Source organism: Tachyglossus aculeatus, chromosome 1 (assembly GCF_015852505.1).
Source record: "Tachyglossus aculeatus isolate mTacAcu1 chromosome 1, mTacAcu1.pri, whole genome shotgun sequence".
NCBI classification, from domain to species: Eukaryota; Metazoa; Chordata; class Mammalia; order Monotremata; family Tachyglossidae; genus Tachyglossus; species Tachyglossus aculeatus.
In genome coordinates this window covers 124,518,254-124,546,171 of record NC_052066.1, presented here as the reverse complement: position 1 = coordinate 124,546,171, position 27,918 = coordinate 124,518,254, and the positions used below count along the sequence as shown (strand labels likewise).

General features: G+C 39.4%; 1 protein-coding gene across 1 annotated transcript in view; it reads left to right on the top strand.

Annotated features, from left to right (window-relative positions):
- The window catches only part of COL19A1 (collagen type XIX alpha 1 chain), a 335,135-nt gene that overhangs the window by 80,389 nt on the left and 226,828 nt on the right, over positions 1-27,918 (top strand). Inside the window, exons 9-10 of the mRNA XM_038744466.1 lie at positions 18,467-18,520; positions 22,326-22,370. Of these exons, the coding sequence (XP_038600394.1) occupies positions 18,467-18,520; positions 22,326-22,370 (99 nt within the window). The remainder of the gene's footprint in view (positions 1-18,466; positions 18,521-22,325; positions 22,371-27,918) is intronic.

Here is a 27,918-nt window from a genome sequence, read left to right as displayed (position 1 = left end):
GAAAGAGGTTGAAGATGAAGGACAGTTTTCCCATGATGGAGTTAGGTCTTCCAAAGACCACATCCATAGAGTGCCTGGATCACAGAAAGAACTTAATAAATATCACAATTAATATAAGGGTTATAGGATAGGGGATGATGCAGAGGAATTTAGAGAGGGGACAAGAAGAAGAGTGGAGCTTTTGGAATGCATTACCAGAGATGAGAGATTTGGGTCAGCGGCAAGAGAACAGGAATGAGGTAAACAAGGAATGGGGTAGGAACATACAAGGTGAAATCCCAGGCTCTGAATGACTACATTATCTCAGTGTTCTAAAAGTTATGAAGTCAGGCATCTGGCCTGTGATGTGGTGCCCTTTGCCCTCATTGGAACAGATATCTGGGTCAGGTTGGGAAGAGCAAAGCCATTTTCTCTGTTTCCGTAGAAGTCCAATGAAAATGCAAATAATTGGAGAAAAATAGAAGGGAGAGCAGCATTTGTTTGCAATTCTTTAGAGGTCGCCGTCTAGATTTCCTGCAGACCTTGAATGCATATGAAAAACAATTAAAGGTATGGAAACTAGGTCCAAGGGTTCAAAAGGAATTTCACTTTAACTTGGAGAAGAGACGCCTACAGTCGATTTAATAACAATCTTCAGCCATGTGAAAGGGCTTTCATGAGGACACAGAATGGTTGCTTTCCACAACCACTGAGAATCAAACAAGTAGAAATGGACTTAAAGCAGCAGAAGGGAAGGAGATCTTTTCTGAAAGGAATTGGAACAAACTGCCAAGATGGTGGGCAATATTTCTTATTGGAGATGTTGGAGCAAAGAACAGATAATCATCTACCTGGATGATTCAGTCATTATCCTCTTGCTTAGAGACTGGACAGATCCCTTTAGGCTTTTTTAGGTCTTTTTTAGATCTTTAAAGGCTGGACAGATCTTTTTGCCATCCGATCAACTGAATTGAAATTCAGTTAAAATTTAAATTTGAATAATTAGGTAGGTTAATTCCCCCTAGTAGAAGAGGGATGATCTGTGTGTGCACATTTGTACATTCTGTAGTCTGTACTATCAATCCCTCATGGGACTTTTCAGCAAAATTGCACCCAATGGTAAACTCACTGTCAGTGACCACATCTCAAATATGAAGGGAATTAGGTTAGAATAGCCTATTAGGTTAGAACAGGCTTGAGAAATCATATTACTCATAATTATATTTGTAACAGTATGTTCTTTGACTTTCTGATATATTTTTAGGAGCTACAGTGGCATACTTTTTGTTGTTGAAATATGCTATCTGCACATCAATGAAACCTGTAAATTTATTAAAAACAGGATTCTACCCCAACTTCTAATAATTATAATGGAAGGGCAAAGTTAGATTGTATTTCTTCTAGTGGAGAAAGTGGGTGTAAATTGTTAGATTTGTCAGCATGTAGCACTTCATCATCATCAAACGCTGTTGAGTTATTTCCAATTCATAGCGACTTTATGAACTTTATCCATAGAGTTTTCTGGATAAAAAATATAGACATAGTTGCTATTGCTTTCTTCCATGCCATAAAAATTTAAGTCTCTGCCATTGTCTTTGACCAACGTTTTGATCATTTGATCATCCACCTTTGACTCTTTGGCATGCCACTGTTGCCCAGCACAGGTGAATCAACTTTGTTTGACACTTTGGCTTTCCATTATGAGAGACTATCAGCCCTGGTGAGAGCCTATCGCTTAATGGCATAGCTCTAAACTTCATTAACATATACAAACTTTCCTGCTATGATAAAGCATTGATTCATAGGAATGATGTAGCACTTAGACATTCAGTAATTGTTGAATGATTCCAAAACTCAATGACATAGTTCTGTCACATTTAGAAGACTAGAAATTAGCAGCAAAAATCTGTGCAGAGAAGTTACTGATCTGTGAATTGCTCATAACTTTGGTAGCCCACCCATTTATATCATTTCCACTAACTCTGTTGTACTCTCCCAAGCATTGTACAAAGTAAGAGCTCAATAAGTACTATTGCTTGATTGATTTACAAATACTTCCCATACATAATGGGACGTGCTTAGTGCTTTGTACAGTGCTCACACAGAGTAGGTGCTCAATAAATACTGATGATGATGATGATTGTAAGTCTTAATTATTGTTAATCCTAGGGTGAAGTGGGTGTCAAAGGAGAATATGGTGTTTCTGGTATTGATTAGGAATTTTTTTTCTAGATCATAGGAACGTAACATGACTAAATTATTGTGGCAATTTTACAAAGAATACATACACTTCCAAAATGCTATGTGTATTTAGACTGTGAGCCCACTGTTGGGTAGGGACTGTCTCTATATGTTGCCAATTTGTACTTCCCAAGCGCTTAGTACAGTGCTCTGCACATAGTAAGCGCTCAATAAATACGATTGATGATGATGATGATGTTGATGTATTAAAGTTCTCACTTTTCTTACTTTCATCTGTAAAACATCACCGATATGAGCCACTTGGGTTCATACCTAACTTCTGTCACCTGAACAGCATTTTAGTATAAATAAAAGTTCCCCAGAGAATTTCCACCCATAATGATACTGTGCACCACCCTTCATCACCCATGTTTGCCTTGGTCTTCGGCATTGCAACATTTCAATTTTCCAGGTATATTGCTGATTACATCTTCTTCTGCCCACTTGTCACCCAGTAAAATATTGCTCCATTAACACATTTCTCTTAAAATGAAATTACTGAATTTTTAAAAATTATTAGTAATTTTTAGGTATAACTATACATAAACCCTGTGGGTCACCCAAAGAAAAATCCTGACAGGAGAACTGGAAAGTCTGTGAAGTTGGGGTACAAAAAAAATTAGTGAGGAAGGGGAGAAGTTTGGAGAACAAATTCCAAGAGACATTTTAAATATATCAAAAGAAATATGTTGTTTAGGGAATTTTGGGACCATTTGCTGATCATGGAATTAAAGGTACACTTACGAATGAAAGAGAAATAGTTGAAAACTCAATGTATGATTTGGTTTCCATTAAGGAAAGTGTTGGAGAAATTCCCACTGCAAAATTGTTGGGGTTTTTTTTTTTGTAACAAACAAGTCAGAGGGAGATGATCAAACTATTATGACCTCATTTGATATTTTGGACCAAATTAGTAAATTAAATGTAAACAGATCTGATTAGAAGCGGTATGTACTAGTGGGAGTAGAATATTGGCCTGAGTGTCTAAGAATCTAGGTTCTTATCTTGGCTCCACCACTTGTCTGCTGTGTGACCTTGGGCAAGTCACTGAACTTCTCTGTGCTTGAGTTACCTCATCTGTATAATGGGGATTCAGACTGTGAGCACTATTTGGGACATAGACTATGTCTAAACTGATTAGCTAGAGTCCCAGTACTTAGTACAGTGCCTGGCACATAATAAGTGCTTCACAAATGCCTTAAAAATACTAAAGGAACTTAAGGGGAAGTTGTAGAATACTTAGTTAACAATGAATAACTTATTTTAACAAATGGTCATTTGCAGATCACCAGTGTAACTTCCTCTATAGAATGGATTCCAGAGGTGATTTTACTTTATCCATATCTGGCTTTCTCATTGACAGTATATATGATGCCAGTTCTACTCTAGCTATTATAAAAGAATAGGAGGAAATATTCTCTACCCTCAAGTAGTATGCGCTCTGAGGCAATGACCATATATAACTACATAAAAATAAAGGGAAACATAAAATACTGTCACATATTTCAAAGGTGACATCACTGATGGTGAGAGCAACCCATTTCCCTTGGTATGCATGGAATTATAGTTCCTTAAACTGCTGAATTTGCTGCTTACAGGGAATGTTACCATTTTCAGGACCTCCTTTTGACATCATGAATTCTATCATCTTCTGATCATATCTAACAACTGCAAATTGCATTATGGTGTGTTAAAATGGGGAAAACCAGAATGTAAAAATGCTCTCGTGCCAGAAGCAAAAGTACCTAGGCGTAATTCTGAAGGAGATATTATTATCATTTTATAGATGGAAAAAATGTTTCCAAGTTCAATTCAGTAGTTGCAGTAAAACCAGACCTGCTAATTCCCTAATCTAGAATTCTAACTACTGACCCTGCTGTTAACCATAGGCAGCTCATGAACAGGCAATTTCACAGAAAAATACTATCTAAAGATGTATATTATACATATGGGATTTTAATTACAATCAAAATCTAATGAAGGCATTAAAATTAAAATGAAAATAGAGTGCCCATCTCAGTTTGGTTTATGGTTTGTCTATAAACTTTGTAGTGATTTAGTAACTTGTAAAATATTTGGTTTAGGCTAATGTACTTTATACGGTTTTATAGCAGTTGTAAAACTTATCCTTATGTAGTATTTGTGAAGTTTAGTTCCATAAAACCTTCTCACAGTTACTTAAACATAAAAGGTGATAGATTTCATTTTTCTAAGAAATGTAATGGTTAAAAAATCACATGTTCCCTAAAATAATCTGTCTATGGTGTTAATGAATAATGTTACTTGTTTGGATTATTAAATATTTGCTCTATCCCCCAATCCAAACGCTTGCTATCTATTTATTTCAGAGATTAATTTAAATGTTAATTCTAATAATATAATTATTTGTTTTCCAGAAACTAGAACTAAATTAGAACAAAATAAAATGCCATCTGATCCTCAAATGTTAATTTGTTGTATGTGAACCTGGTTAAAAAACACATAAATATTGTATTTGTACAAAGAAAATGAGTTACTAGAGAAATAAAGTAGCATACCAATCTGAAGAAATGAATGTAGTATGTTAAGAACTAAAACAATAAAAAATAGAATCTGTTCATCTACTCATAGAACAAAGTTTATAGGTGACATGATAAATTAAGGGATTCATATGCAAATCCTGTTATATTCAGACAGACTTGCACTTTCCAGTCATTTCATTTGATAGCAGTAAATTATCTGATGCTAATGTATATATGTAGAAAGAGCTGGAGTTATTTCTGAAAAAGGGGTAAAATTAAGATATACCACATTATGCAGCTTTGTGATAGGCTTCATGGATTTTGAGTAACAATCTATAGGTTTTTTTCAGTGAGGGTTCACTGGAATATTATGGTGTGTTAAATATCAGAACTCTCCCCCTTTTAGACTCTCCCCCTTTTAGACTATGAGCCCACTGTTGGGTAGGGACTGTCTCTATATGTTGCCAACGTGTACTTGTACTTGTCCTTCCCAAGCGCTTAGTACAGTGCTCTGCACACAGTAAGCGCTCAATAAATACGATTGATGGATTGATTGATTGATCAGAAAGCTAGTCTTACTTTTAAAACATATACATATACAGTTCCACTGTCTAGACGCCAGAGAAGTCATTGTCCGCTTTAAATGAATTAAGGTTATGTTATCTCAGATACTGCACACCATATCTGACTTATTTTGTGTCTCTGTTTCATGTAAGAAAGCTGTTCTACCTAGCAACAACTATGTAAGCAATGTTTTCTTGATAGATTAGTTGGACAGAATACCTTCTCAATCAAAGAAAAAAGATTTGGTGGCTAATTTTCTAGGTCAGATGAATGATTAAATGATTCTTTGATAATGTTCAAGAAAATTAATAAAATGAGGTTTCTTAAGAAGAGCTTAATGGAGACTTATTCTAACCATTGTCCAGAATGTGCCCCAAAGCAAATTTTCTGCAGTAATAGTAGCAATAGTATTAAACACTTACTGTGTTCAGAGAACTGTACTAAGCACTGGGAATGAAGATACAGGTGGAAATTCATCATGGTCCCTGACACTTTTGGGGGTCTCAGAATCCAAGAATATAAAATAAGGGAGGGTTCTGGCAATAGGCACACAAAGATGAATGAAACAAAAAGCTAAGACAACAAAAAAGACAGGGACAGATAACACAAAATAAAAATAAAAATCAGAAAGATTCTGTGGCTAAAGGAACAGAATCTTACTCCTGCCAGGTGATTCCACAGTCACAACTGTAGCCAGTGACTGCTACAGCAGAAGCAGCCGCCACCACGTCCTCCTGGAGCTGTTACGGCAGCTCTTATCTTTCCCACCAGGCTGGTGAAAGCCAGGAATTATTTTAGACTCACTATTTAGGTCCTATTCAGTAGCATTTGATTCTCCTTAGGTTAGAATTTAAATTCAGTCCTTTGGGCTGTCAAGGGACAAATGTGTTATGAACGTAGAGCCAACAAATTTACGAAAGTAGGTTGGCTCAGTTACTTTTGGGCATTTGGTGCTCACCCCATTCTCACCCCAACAGCACTTATGTACATATCTTTAAATGATATATTATAAATAATTTATTCATATTATACTGTAAGCTTGCTATGGTCAGGGAAAGTGTCTGCTAATTCTGTTGAATTGTATTCTCCCAGGCATTTAGTACATTTAGTAGAGAAGCAGCGTGGCTCAGTGGAAAGAGCACGGGCTTTAGAGTCAGAGGTCATGGGTTCAAATCCTGGCTCTGCCAATTGTCAGCTGTGTGACTTTTAGCAAGTCACTTCACTTCTCTGTGCCTCAGTTACCTCATCTGGAAAATGGGGATTAAGACTGTGAGCCCCCTGTGAGACAACCTGATCACCTTGTAACCGCCCCAGCACTTAGAACAGTGTAAGCTTACACATAGTAAGTGCTTAATAAATGCCATCATTATTATTAGTACAATGCTCTGCCTATGGTAAACATTCAATAAATGTCAATGATTAATTAATGTCTGTCTTCCCTTCCAGACTGTAAGCTTCTTGTGGGCAGCGAATTTGTCTGTTTATTGTTATATTGTACTCTCCTAAGCACTTAGTAGAGTGCTTTGCACAAAGTAAGTGCTCAATAAATACGATTGAATGAATGCTGTGCTAAGTGCTTAATACAGTCCTCTGAACCCAGTAAGCACTCAGTGAATACCATTGATTGATTTGGTGCTGGCAAATTGTTTTAGCTACTTTAGTACACCATCCACAGTGCTCTCTGTCATCCAGGACTAGAACCCAGGACCTAGGATCACCTGAAAGTGCCTGAACATATCCAACAATACTTCTGTAACATACAACTGAATTTATGAACCCATGCACTTTAAAGTAGGCTTTGGAATCCACCTGGGTTGTTAAAGTTTGTTTCTGCACTAGCCGCAAAAGTGGAGTGCTGGCAATGGGGCACTTGGATATCTAACAAAAATTTCCAATTACCATTCCAGGAAGAGGCCACTTGTAGTATGTAGTATGTAGTATGTTAAGAATTAAAACAATAAAAAATGGAATCTCTTCATCTCCTCATAGAACAAAGTTTATAGGTGACGTTATGATACATTAAGGGATTCATATGCAAATTCTGTTATATTCAGACAGACTCGCACTTTCAAGTCATTTCATTTGATAGCAGTAAATGATCTGAAGCTAATGTATACATGTAGAAAGAGCTGGAGTTCCAGGAAGAGGCCACTTGGAGATACCCACACAAGTAGGGCGTCTCTTCACCCAGATGTTTATTTTAGGAGGAACAACTCTCATCTTTCCCTTTTTGTGTTCTCTCTTTGCGTAAGTCCAATCAAAACTAAGAATCAATATTAAGGCACTCTTCTGTTAATTCATCTTCTCTGTATAGAATGTACGAAGAGAAAAGCAATAGCTGCTATGCTCTAAAGATAATTTCTTGGAATTTCTACATCAGAGGTGACCTCACACCTGACGCCTCTGCTCCCCAAGTGGGAGTTGGGAGGCCTTGGTGATAGTTTTGATTCTACTATTGGACTTGGGTTATGTGCTCTCAGGCATGTTCTCTAGCTTCCTGCTGCCTCATTTTCTTCAGTTTTCTCATATGCAAGGTGGGGAGTATATTATACAGAGAAGAAGCACGCCATAGTGGAAAGAGCACAGGCCCGGAAGTCAGAGACCTCGGTTCTAATAATAGTAATTATGGCATTTGTTAAGCACTTACTAGGTGCCAAGCACTATTCTAAACACTGGGATAGATACAAAGTTATTAGGTTATCCCACTTGGGGTTCACAGTTTCAATCCCCATTTTAAAGATGAGGTAACTGAGGCGCAGAGAAGTTAAGTGGCTTGCCCAAGGTCACACAGCAGATGAGTGGCAGAGCCAAGATTAGAACGCATGTCCTCTGACTCCAAAAACTGTATTCTTTCCACTAAGCCACGCTCCTTCTCTCATCCCAGTTCTGCCAATTTCCTGCTGTGTGACACTGGACATGTCACTTCATTTCTTTGTGCCTCAGTTCCCTCATCTGCAAAAAGGGAATCCAATGTATGCTCTCCCTTCTACTTAGAATGGGAGCCATATATGGGACCTATCTTGTATCTACCTCAGCACTTAGTAGTAATAATAATAATAATGGCATTTATTAAGTGCTTACTATGTGCAAAGCACTGTTCTAAGCACCAGGGAGGCTACAAAGTGATCAGGTTGTCCCACGGGGGGCTCACAGCCTTAATCCCCATTTTACAGATGAAGGAACTGAGGCCCAGAAAAGTTAAGTGACTTGCCCAAGGTCACACAGCTGACAATTGGTGGAGCTGGGATTTGAACCCATGACCTCTGACTCCAAAGCCCGGGCTCTTTCCACGGAGCCACACTGCTTCTCAGTTCTTAGTTCAGTCCTTCAGTTCTTATTACAGTTCTTTACACTTAGTACTTAACAAATACCATTATTATTATTATTACTATTAATAATTATACCTAGTCCCCCTTCCTTCATAAGGATATCATAAGGACAAAATGAGGTACTTGGTGTGAAAGTCATTTGGAAAATAGAAGTACTGTAGCATGTTTAAATATTTTCATTGGGTATGTGGTGGGGGTATGATTCGCATAAAAAGCAAACCCTAGTAGAAGGGGTTGAATTATGACCCAACATGGTGCTGCCTTTCCTATGATTGACATCTGCCACTCATATGTTGCAGAGAAGCAGCATGGCTCAGTGGAAAGAGCCCGGGCTTTGGAGTCAGAGATCATGGGTTCAAATCCCAGCTCTTCCAATTGTCAGCTGTGTGACTTTGGGCAAGTCACTTAACTTCTCTGGGCCTCAGTTACCTCATCTGTAAAATGGGGATTAAGACTGTGAGCCCCCTGTGGGACAAACTGATCACCTTGTAACCTCCTCAACGCTTAGAACAGTGCTTTGCACATAGTAAGCGCTTAATAAATGCCATCATTATTATTATTATTATTACGTTGCACAATGATACGTTGACATCAGTGTAGGTCCTGCCTCCCAATCCACTCCTCAAGCAACTCAGGAGGAAAGTCTTGTAGTCGGGCATGTTTGAGCCTGAAGCCTGCCACCCGATCCGCTCCCTATCCTGCAATCTACACATTTACGTATTTATGCCTCTGGTAGAGGAAATCACGTGCCAGAGAAAAGGCCAGGTCAGGTACGGAGGAAGGAGACATATGAAATCCATAATCGAAAGGAGGGCAACTTCCTATTTATTGATTCCTAAATAATTGTACTTCTCAATCCCTTTGTATTAGGGTGATGTTTTAACTGGCCTAAGGATCACCAACAGTTCTAAACTCAGAGTGGGTCGTGGGCTAAAATGAGTCCAGCCTTGACCTCAGCTACAGCTACTACCTGCAGGATGTGTGCCTTCTGGTTGGGGAAATCCAGGGACTAATAACTTGTGGTCTGTAATATCTTCTGAAGTCTTAGGTACTCTCTAATGCATGTCATTAGGACTTGCTGATTTGAATATATCCAGTTTTTAAGAATAATCTTTAACTCTCTTTTTCTATTTTTACATGTCTTTCCAATCTCTAAATTGAGGTTGGGAAATGTAGTTAACTCTTCCTATCTGATCTTTTTGGAGAGAGAACTGAAAAAACACTTTAAAGGCTTTACCCTCAGTCCTCTGTTACTGCTTTCCCTTCTAGTCTAACAAAGAGGCAATATGTTCCCTCGTGTTTTCTTTTGGCTAATGTAATTGAACATTTCTTTTTTTTTGTTTCTTTTTATTATCTCATGAGAGTTGTTCCTCTTTCCAGCTGCAGTTTTTCTAACCCTGTCCTAACCCCATCACGTTATTTCTTTATACTTGTCCCTTAGTGATCTAGCCTAAATTCCACCTTTGTAGCCTTCTCAATTTGACTTTCAGATATGTCAAGTTCTAGATTTAGCAAACTCGGCACCTTGTTACGTTTCTTATATTTTTCAAACAGTTCCTGACCTTGTAATACTGTTTTTAGTTGGCTTCCCTGGACCTATTTATCTCATTAAGTTTCTTTCTTGGATTTTTTGTTTTGTTTTGTTTTGTTTTTAGTGGTATTTGTTAAGCAGTTAGTGTGTGTCAGGCACTGTACTAAGCTCTGGGGTAGATGCAAGCTAAACAGGGTGGACACAGTCCATGTCCCACATGGTACTCACAGTCTTAATCTCCATTTTACAGATGAGATAACTGAAGCACAGAGAAGTTGATTATCTTATCCAAGGTCATACAGCAGACAAGTGGAGGAGTTGGGATTAGAATCCAGGTCCTTTTGACTCCCAGACCATGCTCTACTCATTATACCACACTGCTTTTTTCAACTAGTGTCCTAAGTCCATTAATATTTGATTTCCTTAAGTTAATTTTCCTTCTCTCCCTGACGTTTCTTTTTCCTAAGAATCATGAATTCTATCATCTTCTGATCATATCCAATAACTGTCTATCCACTTTTAAAATTCTCGACTTGTCTTTCCCAATTAATAAGCCCCAAATCAAAACTGATTCTGCTTTCAGTACTAGAAATTGCCTGTAAAGCTAACCATAAATGGGTTGGATCATCTGTGGCCAGGTAAACAGCATGTATCTGATAGATAAGATTTTTATCATTACCAAATACTGCCTCATAGACATTCCAGGGATTTACCAGAGGAAGTTTCACCTATCTTCTCTTACCATGTAAGAGGTTTGTAATAGAATATTATTTTGCTGTCATTTTTGCCACCTTAATTTCTGCCTTTGCTAGTTTTCTGGGCCTCAGCATGTGTGAAAGAAGCCAACTTCTTTCCTTACCTTTCTCCTCACCTACCTTTCCCCTTTCTTGAACAACATACTGCTCTCTCCCAGGACTCCCAAATTAGTCATATTGAAAAGTCTTGATTAAAGTCCTCCAGTTTCTCCTGACTCTTTTGTTTCCTTCATTCATTCAATCATATTTATTGAGAGCTTACTATGTGCAGAGCACTTAGTACTTAGTACAGGCACGCTTAGTACGCATGAACTAGTGACAAGAGCATGAGTTTGGGAGTCAGAGGACGTGGGTTCTAATCCCGGCTCCGCCACTTTCTGCTTTGAGACCTCAGGCAAGTCACTTCACTTCTTTGTGCCTCAGTTACCTCATCTGTAAAATGGTGATGAAGACTGTGAGCCACACGTGGAACAACCCTATTATGGTGTAACCACCCCAGCACTTAGAACAGTTCTTGGCACATAGTAAGCGCTTAACGAATACCATCAGTATTATTATTATTTTCCATGGTCTTTGCATCTAAGAATAAAGAATTCAGAGGTAGTCCTGGGTTGTTATGAGTTGACCCTTCTGTTCCTTTTCAAACGCACTAGGTTTGAACATTTTCCTACATTTCAGCCACCAACTGAATTAACACAAATTTATGTTACTTTGGGCTAATTCGTCCCTACTAAAGATAATTTGAAAGCCTTCTTATTAGGTTACCCAGATACCTCCTAAAGCTATATTTCATTTTGTTGGCACTATGGATTCCTTTCACTCTTTCTTGTATAGCCAATTATTCATCTCCACCATGAGTGGGGTGGGCAAAGGAGCAGTGAGACCCAGCTCAGTCTCAGTCTGATGTTCTCTTATTCTTAGGACCCTTTTGTCAAGTCCAATACTCACTGGGGGACTAAGAAATATCTTTAGCTTGTGTTGTGGTTTAGAGCATGAATGAGACATTATGATAATGATGATGATGGTGTTTAAACTACATGCTGAGCACTGGGTTAGATGGATACAAGATAATCAGATGGGACACAAAGGGCTCAAAATCGAAGAATCAGTCTTGTTGAGTTTGCTCAGCCTTTCCATGATATCGTCCCTTTCATTAGTAAGTAGATCACTGCAATTGTATCACTTAGAGTTTAGGTGTGACCTCCTGTGTGTTTTACCATAGCCCAGAATGGAAATTACAAACACCTACAATATAGTGGTTAAAGCCAGAACTTTTTAATGCAAGCATCAGATTTGTTCATTTCTGGTGGGTGGGTAGGAGTTGGGTCATGGGTTCAAATCCCGACTCTGCCAATTTGTCAGCTATGTGACTTTGGGCAAGTCACTTAACTTCTCTGTGCCTCAGTTCCCTCATCTGTAAAATGGGGATTAAGACTTTGAGCCCCATGTGGGAAGATCTGATCACCTTTTATCCCCCCAGTGCTTAGAACAGTGCTTTCAACATAGTAAGTGCTTAACAAATACCATCATTATTATTTTAGGGCTCTCAACATTGGTTTGATGTTGCCGGGACAGAGGGTGGATCTGTTTAAAGAAAATCTCTGTCATCTCTATCTGCTTTTGGCTATTAACGTTTATTTAGACTCCTCTGAGGATATTTCAGTTGGATCTATTTTTTTGAGGAAGTAATGTGCTTTTACAGTTAGCAGCATGAAGGCAATCAATAGAAAGGCTTACTCTATCTTGGAAAATATTTTAACAAGTTTTAAGGTAGGATTAAATATAGCTTAGAAAGTTTCAGGAGTTAAAGATGATATACCATTATAAAAATCTTAAAAGTAGGTCAGAAATGGACTTCTAACCCAAGCATATAGGTAACTAAAAATTACTGTTAAACTTCTCTCTTTCTCTTATTGGGAAATGGTGTGGCCTAATGGAAAGAGCAAAGATCTGGATGTCAGAGGACTAAACTCTAATCTCAGCACTGCCAATTGTCTGCTGTTTAACCTTGGACAAGTCACTTAGCTTCTCTATGCTTCAATTTCCTCAACAGTAAAAGGGGATCAACACCTGTTCGCCATCCTACTTAGACTGTGAGCCCCAAGTAGGAAAGGGACGGTCACCCACCTAATTACTTTGTATCTACTGCAGTGTTTAGAACAGTGGCTGACACATAGTAATTGCTTAACAAATGCCATTCTGTTGAACCAACAAGTTTATTTTTTTCCCTGCTTATTATATAGATTTTCTACCAATATTTTAGTTTTGTGCAGCAGTCACAGAAGAGTAATGTACCTTTTCATTGCCTAATTTTTTTGTTAAACAAGAATTCCCTTTCTCATTTTCTTTGAACTATTAAATGAAAAAGTATTTTAACTTGAAGTAGGATGAGGTACAGAACACTCGGGAGAAATTTTGTGGGTAAATGTACCACTATGATGACACTTTCAAGGGTATTCTCTTGGGTGAATCTGAGAGCTGAGTCCACCTTGTGGATCTCCATAAACTGTGAAAGAATAAGTGAGTAAATTAGATGGGTGTTGACTTTGTCATCACCCTGATGAAGAAACTCCGCATATCCTCTCCCAAATACTTAACCAATGCTTCTCACATTCTTAATGCTAGCAATAAAGACCAACAATTGACCCTCACACCAGAATTCACATCCAGTTGATGTGAATGCAGACTTTAAAAAAAATTTAATAGTATTTGTGTAGTGCTTAATATGTTCCAGGCACTGTTCTAAGCTCTGGGGTAGCTACAAGCTAATCAGGTTGGACACCGTTCGTATCCCACATGGGGTGCACAGTCTTAATCCCCACTTTACAGATGAGGTAAATGAGGCACAGAGAAGTTAAGTGACTTACCCAAGGTCTCACAGCAGAGAAGTGGCAGAGCTGGGATTAAAAGCTAGGTCCTTCTGACTCCCAAACCTGTGCTCGATCCACTAAGCCAAGCTTCTTCTGGGCACACTGCTGAGGAATGGGTAGGAAGGAAGGACCCAGATGACCTATGTCCCACAGTGAGCACCTAAAGCCAACTCTGTTCAGAGAAACAGCTTCTTGGAATCTGTCTGGAAGAGAGACCTCTGCTTTCTTCCAAAGTGAATAATCATTTCCATGATAATTTTCTAATTAATAAAGAGGAAAAATACATATTTTAATTGGAATGGTTTCTTATCTTTTGGAGGTTATTCTCTGACCAATTGTTTTTCCTAAGTTTAGCTTCAGCTGTTTCTCTCAGTGTATTCAAACTGTCTTGTCTTAACATTTCATTTTACAATATATCCTTTTCTTCATATTCTCTCAATGATTTGATTGAAAGATAAGATATTATAACTAACACACTGAGTCATAAGCAAGAATAACTGATATAGGGAGGAAACTGAAATACTGGCCATGAAGAACAGTTAGGACATGAAACAGTTCACAGCAGGAGTAGCTTTTATTATGTACTCAGGAGTCTCCAAAGAGACTCCAATTTTTCTTAATAACCCAAATCTCATTTTATTTCTAAAACAGTTAAGAAAGTTGCCCAGGTACTTTGAGTATAATTTCAATAGGTCTAATTTACACTGGGATGACTTTCCATTTCTCTGAAAATCTTACAATCTTACAAGGGCTTGATAAACCATTTTATTGTAGATTCCACAATAAAACAAATGATTCTGATACTCTTGAGCAATTTTCCTTATCACAGATCCACGTTAGAAAACTAGTACAGTTAGAAAAGGAATAAATCACTCTACTTAGGAGTTTAGTATCTCTTGAACTTATTTTCTGCTTAAATTACAGATGATACAAATATCAATCTGGCTCCACTTGTTCATCCAGGAGGGAAAAAGTTCACAAATATTTCCTTTGTTTATAGGGGAGCATCTCTGGTGAAATGGTTTCATTTTTCTATTTAAAAACATTTCAAAGTTAGTTATCTTGTCTTATGCCGTCAAGTTGTTTCTAACACATAGTGACACGGTGGACACATCTCTCACAGAACGCCCCATTCTCCATCTGCAATCGTTCCGGTAGTATATCCATAGAGTTTTCTTGGTAAAGATATGGCACGGTAAACTCGAGTCTCTGCCCTCGACTCTCTCCCATGCTGCTGCAGCCCAGCTTGAGTGAGTTTTGACTTGTAGCAGATTCCCTTTGCTTCTCTAGCCACTGTCCAAGCTAGGAATGGAATGGATAGGCCTCTGCTTGACTCTCCCTCCCATAGCCGAGACTGATAGAGTACTGGAAACTCCCCAGGTGAGACCTTGAGATGGGAAAGTGATTTGAAGATAATAAGAAAGGTTGACAATGAATGTGTTCTCTTTAAAGCATATATTTTAGTGAGATTTATAGAAAATGATAATAGAGTGTGAGATGTAAAGGGATGGAAGATGGTAATGACATTTTCATTAAAGTCCTGACAATAAAATTCAAGTAATGATTAGGAATGCAGTGTTTGCAAATCTAGTTAAAAGTAGAGGCTACATCCTTACATCTGGCAGTTTGGACATGTTTTTGCTTCTTTGATTTTTCAAAGCTCCAGATGCTAGAAGAGTGTCGTAATCATCATGAAATTGCATTTGTTAAGCACCTAGATGGTCCTCTTCCTGAATATGGGATTTTATAAATCAAGTACAACTGGTGAAGTAGATGTAGCTCCTGTTTTTTAGGAGCTGCAATTATCAGTGAAAGTTTATGCAACTCTGTTCTCATTCATTCATTCATTCAATCATATTTATTGAGCACTTACTGTGTGCAGAGCACTGTACTAAGCACTTGGGAAGTACAAGTCGGCAACATGTAGAAATGGTCCCTACCCAACAATGGGCTCACGGTCTAGAAGGAGGAGACAGACAACAAAACAAAACATCTACATGTTGACAGGTGTCAAAATCATCAGAACAATTAGAATTATAGCTATATGCACAACATTAACAAAATAAATAGAAAAGTAAATATGTACAAGTAAAATGAATAGAGTAATAAATCTGTACAAATATATACAAGTGCTGTGGGGAGGGGAACAAGGTAGGGCAGAAGGAATGGGGAGGAGGAGAGGAAAAAGGGGGCTCAGTCTGGGAAGGCCTCCTGGAGGAGGTGAGCTTTCAGTAGGGCTTTGAAGGAAGGAAGAGAGCTAGCTTGGCAGATGTGTGGAGGGAGGGAATTCCAGGCCAGGGGAAGGACCTGGGACGGGGGTCAAGGGTTGACAGTGGGACAGGTGAGAACTAGGCACAGTGAGGAGGTTAGCAGCAGAGGAGCAGAAGGTGTGGGCTGGGCTGTAGAAGGAGAGAAGAGAGGTAAGGTAGGAGAGGGTGAGGTGTTGGAGAGCCTTGAAGCAGAGAGTGAGGAGTTTTTGCTTGATTTGTAGGTTGACAAGCAGCTGCTGGAGATTTTTGAGGAGGGGAGTAACATGCCCAGAGCGTTTCTGTAGAAAGATAATCCAGGCAGCAGAGTGAAGTGTGGACTGAAGTGGGGAGAAACAGGAGAATGGGAGATCAGAGAGGAGGCTGATGCAGTAATCCAGTCGGGATAGGAAGAGAGATTGAACCAGTGATGTAGCGGTTTGGATGGGGAGGAATGTGTGTCATCATGTATGTCTCCTATGTGTCAGCAGAATAGGATGTCATAAACTAACAAACTTGTATGTCAAAGGGATGTTTTAGTATCAGTTTCCTTCATTCTAAAACATACATTGCCATGTTATGTCACTATATCCTGTCTTTGTCCTGGAGTAGATTTTGAAGTTTAAGCATTAAGGTACCATGTGAAAAAAATGTTCTAGGGGAGACTTTGAAGTCTCATTTAGTTCTTATCCCAAACTTACCTTAGTAATAGTTTGGGCTGGACCTTGACACTATAGAGAAGCTATTAGAGGTCCTTGTTATCTTCAGAGTCCTAACTCTTTCAAACACCTTTAGTCACAGGTTCAAAGACCCAGAGATAGAAATACTTGTGGGCTCTGGAATAGGTGGCACTGGTATTTTTAGTTACAAAGAACTCCAGAATGGGCTGTTTGTGGAGGCAATTTGGGGTCTTCATTCTCTTGCTACCCCAATGTAGTAGAGAGGCCACACAAACCCGGGAGTAGGTTAGCCTAGTAGTAATGGGTTCCAAATTCAGAGAGCTCTCTAGCATGTTTCTAAGCTCTCCCTTAGGAGAAAAATTGGAAAAAAACTACAATAGTACATAATCTAGCAGTTTAGATGAAAGTAACGTAGGCAATCCTACCAGCAGGACTGCCACGTTTGACTTTTCAATGGCCTCTTAGTTTCTCACTGATGCCACACAGCACATCTTGGTTGAGTCACTTAACTTCTGTGTGCCTCAATTACCATGTATGTAAATTCAATTCTGATGTGATTTCAAAGATTCTGTCATCGTATCAGTGCTGCCATTGCTTTTGTGCAGGCTTATGCTTCTGTTACAAGCTTATTTCTCATGCATTATGTTGACATTCCTCCTAGAAAGGTTGAAGAGAGTTGGGTTGAAGTTGTACAGAAAAGGTATTTTTGCCTTGGAACACCATCCTCCTGCATACCTTTTCTGTGTTCTGACAATCTCCAAAAGTGACAGCCCCCAGGCAGTTCTCTGGTCTCTCCCTGGTCTCTCAGCCTATTATAACCTTGTTAAAACTCTGTAAACTTTCCTATGGCTTTGCAGTGTGTCAACAGAGGTAAGGAGATAGAGACAGTAGGGTGGAAGCCCAGAAAAAGCCCAGAGTGTCATGAGATTGGCGTCTAGGCAGGCAACTTGGAAGTTAACTTGTAGGATCACTACTTCCACAAACATAGCCCTTGACATCTTTCAATGTGCCTTAGTCTTAGCCTTTACAGTAGTAGTAGTAATAATGGTGATGATAATAATAATAATAATAATTGTAGTATTAAATTGCTTACTTTGTGCTGAGCACTGGACTAAGTGCTGGAGTCTATACAAGTTAATCAGGCCTGCACAGTTTTTTGTTCCACATGGGGCTCACAGTCTAAGAAAGAAGGAGAACAGGTATTTTATCCCGATTTTATAGATGAAGAAACTGAGGCAAAAATAAATTGTGACTTGTCAGAGATCACGCAGGAAAATGCAGAGCAATAAATAGAACCCTGTCTACCTGCCCCTCAACCCCGTGCTTTCCACTAAACCTGGCTGTATCTGCACAGATGCACATTGTTGTAAGAATGTTCCCTAACCCCTCAACAACATTCTATCTAAACACATAGTATAGCAGAGCTAATTTTATTGTTTTACCATTATACGTGGATTAAAAATAATATCTTGTCCTAAGAATGGTCAGAGAGTCCCGAAGATTTGAAATTGATGAATGCCTGCTGAAACCTTTCCCCCAAGAGGAGTCAAAAGGAGTCAAAAGTTCAGTCTCCTTTGATCTCTGATCCAAGCTGCTGCCTCCAAACCTAACCCTATTCCCAGGATATACTTAGGCTGAACCCAGAGGCAGCATAGATGTGTCTTGGTCTTTAGTGCCTTCTATCCCACTTTTTGGTCTGGGCAAAGAGTCCAAGAAATTTCTTATTCCTCCACAGTGGCATTGGAAATCTATTTTAGGTCTGTTTTTCAGGGAGAAGATGGATTGCTTGCTGCCTCTGGCCCACCAGGTCCCAGTGGACCTCAGGTAAAGTTGCTTTTCAAATAACCCTCTTTCCCATTTTTGAACGATCCTTCAGACAACCATTGTCTCCAAATTAATTAGCATTGTACATGACAGTGACTAATGAATTTAGTCAAGGGAGCATCCTCAAAGAATGAGAGTTCAAAGATTTTCCAATCCTTAGGTCTTTATAATTTGCATTTATTTCCTTAGGAAAAGGAGTGTGATAAACTAGGATATTTAAAATGTTTCCTCTCTTTAAAAGGTTGAAGCTGCAAAGTTCTTTATCCTATGTATCTTCCCCTGAAATCCTTTCTACCCTCAGTAGGCTTAAAAATGGAGTCCTTGTCCTTTCACAAGGATGACTAAATTGGGCCAAGGTGGAGATTTGTTCCCAGATCTTTTTGGAGCCTTGGGAGGGCAAAAAGAGTCCAAGGTGTTGGCTTTCCTTTTTGCCCCCTGGATTCCCAACCCTGGGTCTTCTAGGCTACTTCTTGTCCTCAGTGGACCCCATGTCTGGGCAGAGGCTCCTCTTGCTCTATCCCTGGAGCCCAGTGACATGAGTCGTACACTCATCCCACTATGATCTCCACCCCACAGAGCTTTGGAGTGTGTGGGAGATATCTGGGCTACCAATCCATAGCAATGGCTATATAAACTTTAATACTTCCAAGTCTAGAGCACCTGCTCTTGGCTACCAATTAACTTCATTGCTGCATCCCCCAAAACTGGTCTGTTGTGGTCTGTCATTCATTCTTTCATTCAATCGTATTTATTGAGCACTTACTGCAAAGCACTGTACTAAGAGCTTGGGAGAGTACAGTGTAACAACGAACAGACACATTCCTTCCTGCCCACAATGAGTTCACAGTCTAGAGGGGGAGACAGACATTAATATAAACAAGTTAATAAATAATAAATAAATAATAAAATAAGTATCACTGCCTTTTGGCAGCAAAGAGTAGGACTCTTTCCTTCCCTCTTTCCCTCTCCTACTCTTCTACTTCTGCTCTATGTCCCTCCTCTCCCTCTCCATTTGCCTCTCTTTTTTTCACTCCTCTCCTCCTTCTACCTTGTTCTACCCTCTCCAGTTTAACCTTGGCATTATCCTTGACTCTTCTCTCTCATTCGACCCACATATTCAATCCATCACTAAATCCTGTCGGTTCCACCTTCACAACATCACTGAAATCTGCCCTTTCCTCTCTATCCAAACTGCTACCACATTAATCCAAGCACTTATCCTACCTCACCTGGATTACTGTATCAGCCTCCCTGCTGACCTCCCTGCCTCCTGTCTTTCCCTGCTCCAGTCCATACTTCACTCTGTTGCCTGGATAATTTTCCTACCAAAACGTTCAGACCACGTTTCCCCACACCTATAGAAACTCCACTGGTTGCCCATTCACCTTCGCATCAAACAAAAACTCCTCTCCATTGGCTTTAAAGCACTCCGTCACCTTGTCCCCTCCTATCTCACCTCACTATTCTCCTACTACAACCCAGCCCACGCACTTTGCTCCTCTAATGCTAATCTTCTCATTGTATGTCAAGCTCATCTATCTTGCCGCTGACCTCTAGCCCACATCCCAACTCTGGCCTGGAATGCCCTTCCTCCTCATATCTGACAAACATTTATTCTCACCCTCTTCAAAGCCTTATTGAAGGTACATTTCCTCCAAAAGGTCTTCCCTGACTAAGCCTTCCTTTACTCTTCTCCCACTTCCTTCTGTATCGCCCTGACTTGCTCCCTTTATTTATCCCCCCCCCCAACCCCACAGCACTTATGCATATAGCTGTAATTTATTTATTTATATTAATGTCTGTCTCCCCTTCTAGACTGTAAGCTTATTGTGGGCATGGAATATGTCTTTATTGTTATAGTGTACTCTCCCAAGCGCTTGGTACAGTGATTTGCACACAATAAGCTCACAACAAATACAATTGAATGATTGCATCTACCTTGTTTCTACCCTTCCATTGTTCACTGTAGACATATGACCTTTCAGTTACTAAACCAACATTGAATATGGACTGTGTACTGCATATGGAGTAGTGACTGCATGTGTGTGATATCTAACCATTGAAATCAGCCTCTTGACACTTTCCCCATTGCAATTATCTTGTGCAACTTGTGAAGCAGCACAAAATGCAATTTACTGGTCAGCGTAGATGTTTTTGATGCCGGGAGAGATGCGGTGATAGACATGCTAAATCACTTAAAAGCAACTAGAAAACTACTATAGAAATAATGCCCAGGAGTAGACATGGCTAATGCATTTTTGTCCATGTCGGATGAGTGGGATTAATATCTAAAGCCACGAACATTCAGGAAAAATCTTTTGTGCATTCTAAACTATGGTAGTCAAAGTAACAGTAACTTTACCCACAGTCAAATGCCAATACCACTATTTAAGCTATCCAACATCAGTGAAGACAGTGTTGGTGTAATGTCTATCAATAAATGGCATTGATTAAGCATTTACTGGATCATAACGGGTTTGGAAAATACAGTGTAATAGAAATGGTAAAGATGATCCCTTCCCTCAAGGAACTTACAGTCTAGTGAAGGAGACAGACATTAAAATACATTACAGTGTGACAGCCGACCAACACCTAAATCTACTACCTCTGACATTAGTGAGCTTCATGGATCTCAGGTAAAAAGTGCTATTGAAAATGGGACTCATTAAAGGAATCCTGGAATAATTCATATTTTGATTTTTCAGTCAAATACACTTATCACTCAGTGTGAGTAGTACTTACAAAGATGGATAGAGTGGCTGAAATGTCAGGGATCTGAATGTTCTTAGTGTAGTTTTAGACAGAATCATTCATTGATAGAGCATATGCTGCATCTGGGAGTCAAGTTCCATGCCAGAAGATTTGTGCAGATTGATTTGTTGGGAAATAACTTCGGACTTTTCTGCAGCTGTTTGTGGTGGCTGCATCATGCTTACAGTGTGGCTGATGTGCTGAAGGCATTTAGCAGCTTAGATGTCAGCTTGAATCAAGTGGCTAAGTTAAACCGCGCTCCAGAATTTAAAAAGTAGATGATTGAGTCTTTCATAAAACATGCCCCAAATTTCAACCTATCATTTAGGCAAGATATAACAGAGGCCTCTCTGTAACACTCTAGAAATGTCCCCAAAAAGCAGGGATTGCCTGCCTTTGCTACAGAGTTTAATGGCTCTATATTCCCAAAGGCACTAGAGCAGAAATGGAAGGGAGAAACTTTTCCCTTTCCTCTAGTGCATTAGAGCTGTGACAGGTGGAGTAGCAAGGGAGCAGAGGGCAAGCAGGCTTGTAGGATTACAGAATGCTTGGTCTATGATTCATAGAAGGCCTAAGTGAAGAAATGGATCTTGCATCTTTTACTAAAAATTTTGATATGGAGACAGAGTGGGAGGGCACCCTCAAGGAAAGATTACTCCACAACTTAGAAGGCTCTTTCTATAGTACGAACCAGCTGTTGGACTCTTACTAAGTTGTCAGGAGAGAGTATGAGGTTATTGATAAATGATTTCATAGATATTTGAGCCTGTCCCATTCACCACGTTAAAATTGGGTGCAATGTTCATTCTAGCTAGCTTTATACAACTCTATCAATCATCTACCATCTTAGAGAATTACTTTCTTAATAAAGAATGAAACCTATTTAGTTTGAAAACCATATCTTAGGATGCATGACTGTGTTTTTATTCATTGATTAATCAAAGAAATGATTCTTTGTCAATTTTAATATCTAATATTAAAAATAGTTTCCTTTGCACTGAACCTAGATAAAGACATATATACTGTTATTAACACCATAATTTCTTCACAACAGGGAGAACGTGGCTCTGAAGGAAGCAAAGGAGAAGTTGGTGAAAAGGTATTCTATTTTATATCACTTAAATCTGAATATTTTAAGTAGCACACAAATATTTAATTTGTATTTTATATCCTATCAATTTCTCTTTATTCTCTTATTCAGGGGAATCATTAAATGAATCAATCAAATGACAGATCACTTAAATTGTCCTAAATCTGTCAACAAACAAATTATCTGGATAATTGTGATATGAAAATAGAGTTTTGGTCTTACAGTCTGAATATTTCCCTACTCACCTAGACACAAAGACACACATAACATATACATCACAGAATCAATCATTCAACCCTATTCATTGAGCACTTACTGTGTGCAGAGCACTGTAAGTGCTGCGCATCAGGCAGAAACTCCTCACCCTGGGCTTCAAGGCTGTCCATCACCTCGCCCCATCCTACCTCACCTCCCTTCTCTCCTTCTCCAGCCCAGCCCGCACCCTCCGCTCCTCCTCCGCTAATCTCCTCACTGTACCTCACTCTCGCCTGTCCCGCCATCAACCCCCGGCCCACGTCATCCCCCGGGCCTGGAATGCCCTTCCTCTGCCCATCCGCCAAGCTAGCTCTCTTCCTCCCTTCAAGGCCCTGCTGAGAGCTCACCTCCTCCAGGAGGCCTTCCCAGACTGAGCCCCTTCCTTCCTCTCCCCCTCGTCCCCCTCTCCATCCCCCCATCTTACCTCCTTCCCTTCCCCACAGCACCTGCATATATGTATATATGTTTGTACATATTTATTACTCTATTTATTTATTTATTTTATTTGTACATATCTATTTATTTTATTTTGTTAGTATGTTTGGTTTTGTTCTCTGTCTCCCCCTTTTAGACTGTGAGCCCACTGTTGGGTAGGGACTATCTCTATATGTTGCCAATTTGTACTTCCCAAGCGCTTAGTACAGTGCTCTGCACATACTAAGTGCTCAATAAATACGATTGATGATGAATATAACAAAGTTGGTAGACATGTTATCAGCCCAGAATAAACGTATTACAGAAATGAGAAAAAAAAAAAAAACAGGAGGAGGGAAGAAACTACAGTAGCCAAGCTCACATTCCATTTTTTGCACCTAATATGAAACCTCTAGCCATCTCTTTTCGGTGAATGGCAGAGGCCAAAAGAAAAAGTAAAGCTATGGAGCTGTGGTCTTTTCTACTTAACTCACCTGCAGGTTAATGACTTCTTGCTGCTGCTGTTGCTCAAGGTTTTGCTGTCAACTGGAGTTTCCATTATTACCAACATGATAACCAAAACCAGAACATTTGCTGATGCCGCTGGCTCAATGTCATGTGGTTAGCAACATCTAGGAACCTTAACTTTTATCTCTATATCAATTAAGCAATGGCATTGATTGAGTACTTACTGTTTGTTTTGCACTGTACTAAGCACTTGTGAGAGTACAATGTTACAGATTTGATAGACATGCTCCCTGCCCACAGGGTGTTTACAGCCAAAAGGAATGCTGTCCTTCCCACTTTCCACGGCTTGTCCATAAAGTACTAAAATCCTTCTTGAGCTTGTAATGTTTTGAACCTACCCAGTTTCACGTGGTAACAAATTAAATATGATTCTTACCTTCAAGTTTCAATCGGTGTCTCTTCAAACTAGTGTTGTGGAACTGTTGACTGTGAGCCCACTGTTGGGTAGGGACTGTCTCTATATGTTGCCAATTTGTACTTCCCAAGCGCTTAGTGCAGTGCTCTGCACATAGCAAGAGCTCAATAAATACGATTGATGATGATGATGTTGAACTACAATTACATATCCACCCTGTCCAGTCCCTTATAATTCACTTCATTTATCATTTTGTAGACTTCAATCATGCCCCCTATTTGCCTTTATCTTTCTATGAAGAGTCCTAAGCATTTAGGATCTGTGCTCTTTGGGCTCTTTCTCATCCCATTTCCAGCCCAGCGCATATGTATATAACTGTAAATTATTTATTTAAATTAATGTTTGCTCTAGACTTAAGCTTGTTGGGAGCAGGGAATGCATCTGCTCTGTTGTATTGTGCTCTCCAAAGTGATTAGTTTATTGTTCTGCACAAAGTAAGTGCTCTATAAATACCATTGATCGATTTCTGCCTATCTCCTTCAGAAGCTTCCCTATCTCTACCAACTGTTATACTCTACTCTCCCAAGTGCTCAATAAATGTGATTGATTGATTGCATGTGTGTTTATCTGCCTGAGAGTCTATTTATGAGGGTCTGGCTATCTCTGTTTCTGCCTCTCACTGGTTGGTTGCCTCTGATCCTTTATCTAGCTTTCTTGTCCCTGTCCATCTTTTTCTTCTATCTTTGTCTCTTCCTTTTCCTTCCTCTCCCTAACCCCAAAATATCCTTGGACCATTGGTCTCATTCTCTGGAAGCACTGCCTCCTGGTTACAGTAAGGAAGACGAAACAAGAGAATGAATGGGTCATTTACAAATTAGTTAATTTACCCTGATTGAACAATAACTATATATTTTATTTTCATGAAATCTCTCAGCTATTTTCCTCTAAAGTAGGTGTTATGTAGTGCCTGAGCATGTATTATAATTACAAGGCAAGTAAATTTTGCTCTCTGTGCTGAAGGGTTTGCCACATGATAATTACTTAGAGATTTATTAGGAAAAATAAACACATCTTGGAGAAAATGCAATTACTGTATAATAAATACCTTATACAAGAGAATAAATTTGAAATTATTTAATTGGACCTGTTTAAACTGATCCAAGTTTTAAGAATGGATCACTTTTTTATTTCCTAAAAAATCAATACAAAATTTGGCAGGCTTTCATCAGGATTTCACCATTATAGTATTTTCCTGATTTTTCAGAATTTACTTTTAAAATAAATGTAACCAGGAATTTAAAGCATCACCAAATCCTTTAACCCAAATTAGAATTGCACAATTATCCTTCATGCAAGAGGAAATGTTTTCTTTATCATATATTACAGGAATACTATTTACAACCAGCTCACACTAAAATATATTTACATTCATAAAGCATTTTTTTTTTCAATTATGAGATACCATCGGTATTGAAATTTACCTATGAGTGCACGTGTGACAGAAAATGCTAATGTGGGACCGGCAGTCCCAACCATATTGTGCATGCAAAATCAAATCAAAATAGATTATCTGAATTTAATGAGCATTTGATTCCAGTGGAAAAATAGCCTCCTGATCATATGGGTTGTAGAGAATCATTCAGAAGAGCTTGAGTTTACATATTTTCCTCTTAGTTTTCCCATTTATTTTCATGACTGATAAATAACATAGGTGAAATTACATTAGATGCAGCAACCTGTCAGTTTTACTGCAAGAGAAAAATGCTTATGGACAAAATTTGGAAAGCTTCAGAAGGAAATGAAGCATCAAAGATTCACAACACTACCTTTGAAGGAGTACAGTAATTTCAACAATGTTTTGTCAAATGCAAGTTTGCTGCCAAAAGTTCTGGTATAAAAATTATGAAAAGATGAAAGGAATGGCCCTAGGTAGATGGGTGTTCCTCATTGCTTAATTGTATAAAATATCTCATTTTTACATGTACTAGAAAGAACATATCCTGATGTATAGTCTCTATACTCTTCCAAAAAGATTTATTTCCTCCACCCCAATTTACTATAAACCAAAGCAGCCTAGTGGAAAGAGTGGGAGTCAGAGCACTTAACTCTTAGTTCCATCTTCTGTCACTTGCCTATTACATAACTGGAAAAAAGTCACTTTATTTCTCTGGGCCTGAATTTCCTCATCTTTGGAAATATGGATTATCCACCAGCACCTTAAGCTCACAATGTCCATAACTGAACTCCTCACCTTTCCTCCAAATCCTTTCCTCAACCTAACTTCCCAGTACAGTTGATGACACTACCGTCCTTCCCATTTCCCAAACCCACAACCTTGGCAATGTCCTTAACTATTTATCTTTCAACCAGAATATTTGGTCAGTCGCAAAATTCTGTACATTCTTTCTTCACAGTATCTCCAGAATCTGTTCCTATCTCTCTATCCAAACTGTCACCACATCGGTCCAAGCCTGACTCCATACTGCATCAGTTACTCAGAGACCTCTCCACCTCCTTCTCTCCCCTCTCCAGTATATGCATAATAATAATAATAATAATAATAGCTTTTGTTAAGCGCTTACTATTTGCCAGGCACTGTCCCAAGCACTAGAATGGGTAAAAGAAAATTGGCTGGACACAGTCCCTGTCCCACTTGGGGCTCACAGTCTCAATCCCCATTTTACAGACGAGGTAACTGAGGTGCAGAGAAGTGAAGTGAGTTGCCCAAGGTCACACAGCAGACATGTGGCAGAGCCAGGCTTAGAACCCATGACCTTCTGACTCTCAGACCTGTGCTTCTGCCCACTAAACCATGCTACTCAGTTTGCTTCCCAAATCAATTTTCTAAAACATGGCTTGTGCCTGTCTCCCCACTCCTCAAAAATCTCCAGTGATTACCTAAGCCTAGACCAGAAGCTCATCTCTAATAATGATAATAATGGTATTTGTTATGTACTTACTATGTGCTAAGCACTGTTCTAAGCACTGGGGTAGAAACAAATTAATCACATTGGCCACCGTCCCTGTCCCACAAGGGGCTTACACTCTGTAGACAGAAAGCTCGTCTTTAGACTGTAAACCTGTCTCTAGACTGTAAGCTCCAGTGGTCAGGGAATGTCTGTTATATTGTTGCATTGTACTCTCCAAAGTGCTCAGTACAGTGCTCTACACACAGTAAGCACTTAATAAATGTGATTGATTGATTGAAATATGATAATTGGCTCTAAGGTCCTCAGTCAGCTCTCTACGTAAACTCACTCATCTCTCACTACACCCCAGCTGCACACTTTGCTCCTCACAAGCCAGTTTATTCACTGTGCCCTGTTCTTCTCTCACTGCTGACCTCTGTTCACATTCTTCTTATGCCTGAAACTCCCTACCCCTTCACATCACGGCCACCATTGATCTCCCTCTCTTCAAGGACCTTCTGACAGCATATCTTCTCCACAAGGCCTTTCCTGATTAATCTCTTATCTCCCCACCCTACTCGCCACATTACTACCACTTCACTTCCACATCACCAGGCACTTTCATGTTCACTGTCCTCCTTGCCCACCCATGGCACTTAGGTCCATATCTTCAAACTCTGTGGCTTCCTTCTACCTGTAATCCATTTTAATGTGCCTCCCTTACTAATCTGAAGCTCCTTGAATCCAAGTAGAATAATAATAATAATGTTGGTATTTGTTAAGCGCTTACTAGGTGCCAAGCACTGTTCTAACCACTGGGGGAGATACAAAGTAATCAGGTTGTCCCAGGTAGGGCTCACAGTCTTCATCCCCATTCTGCAGATGAGGTAACTGAGGCCCAGAGAAGTTAAGTGACTTGCCCAAGGTCACACAAAAGGCAAGTTGCAGAGCCGGGATTAGAACCCATGACTTCTGACTCCTAAGCCAGGGCTCTTTCCACAAGTCTGTTGTATTCTCCCAAAAGCTTATTATAGTGCTCTGCCCATATTAAGGACTTTAATAAATACTATTGATTGACGGACAGCATTTTTATTCT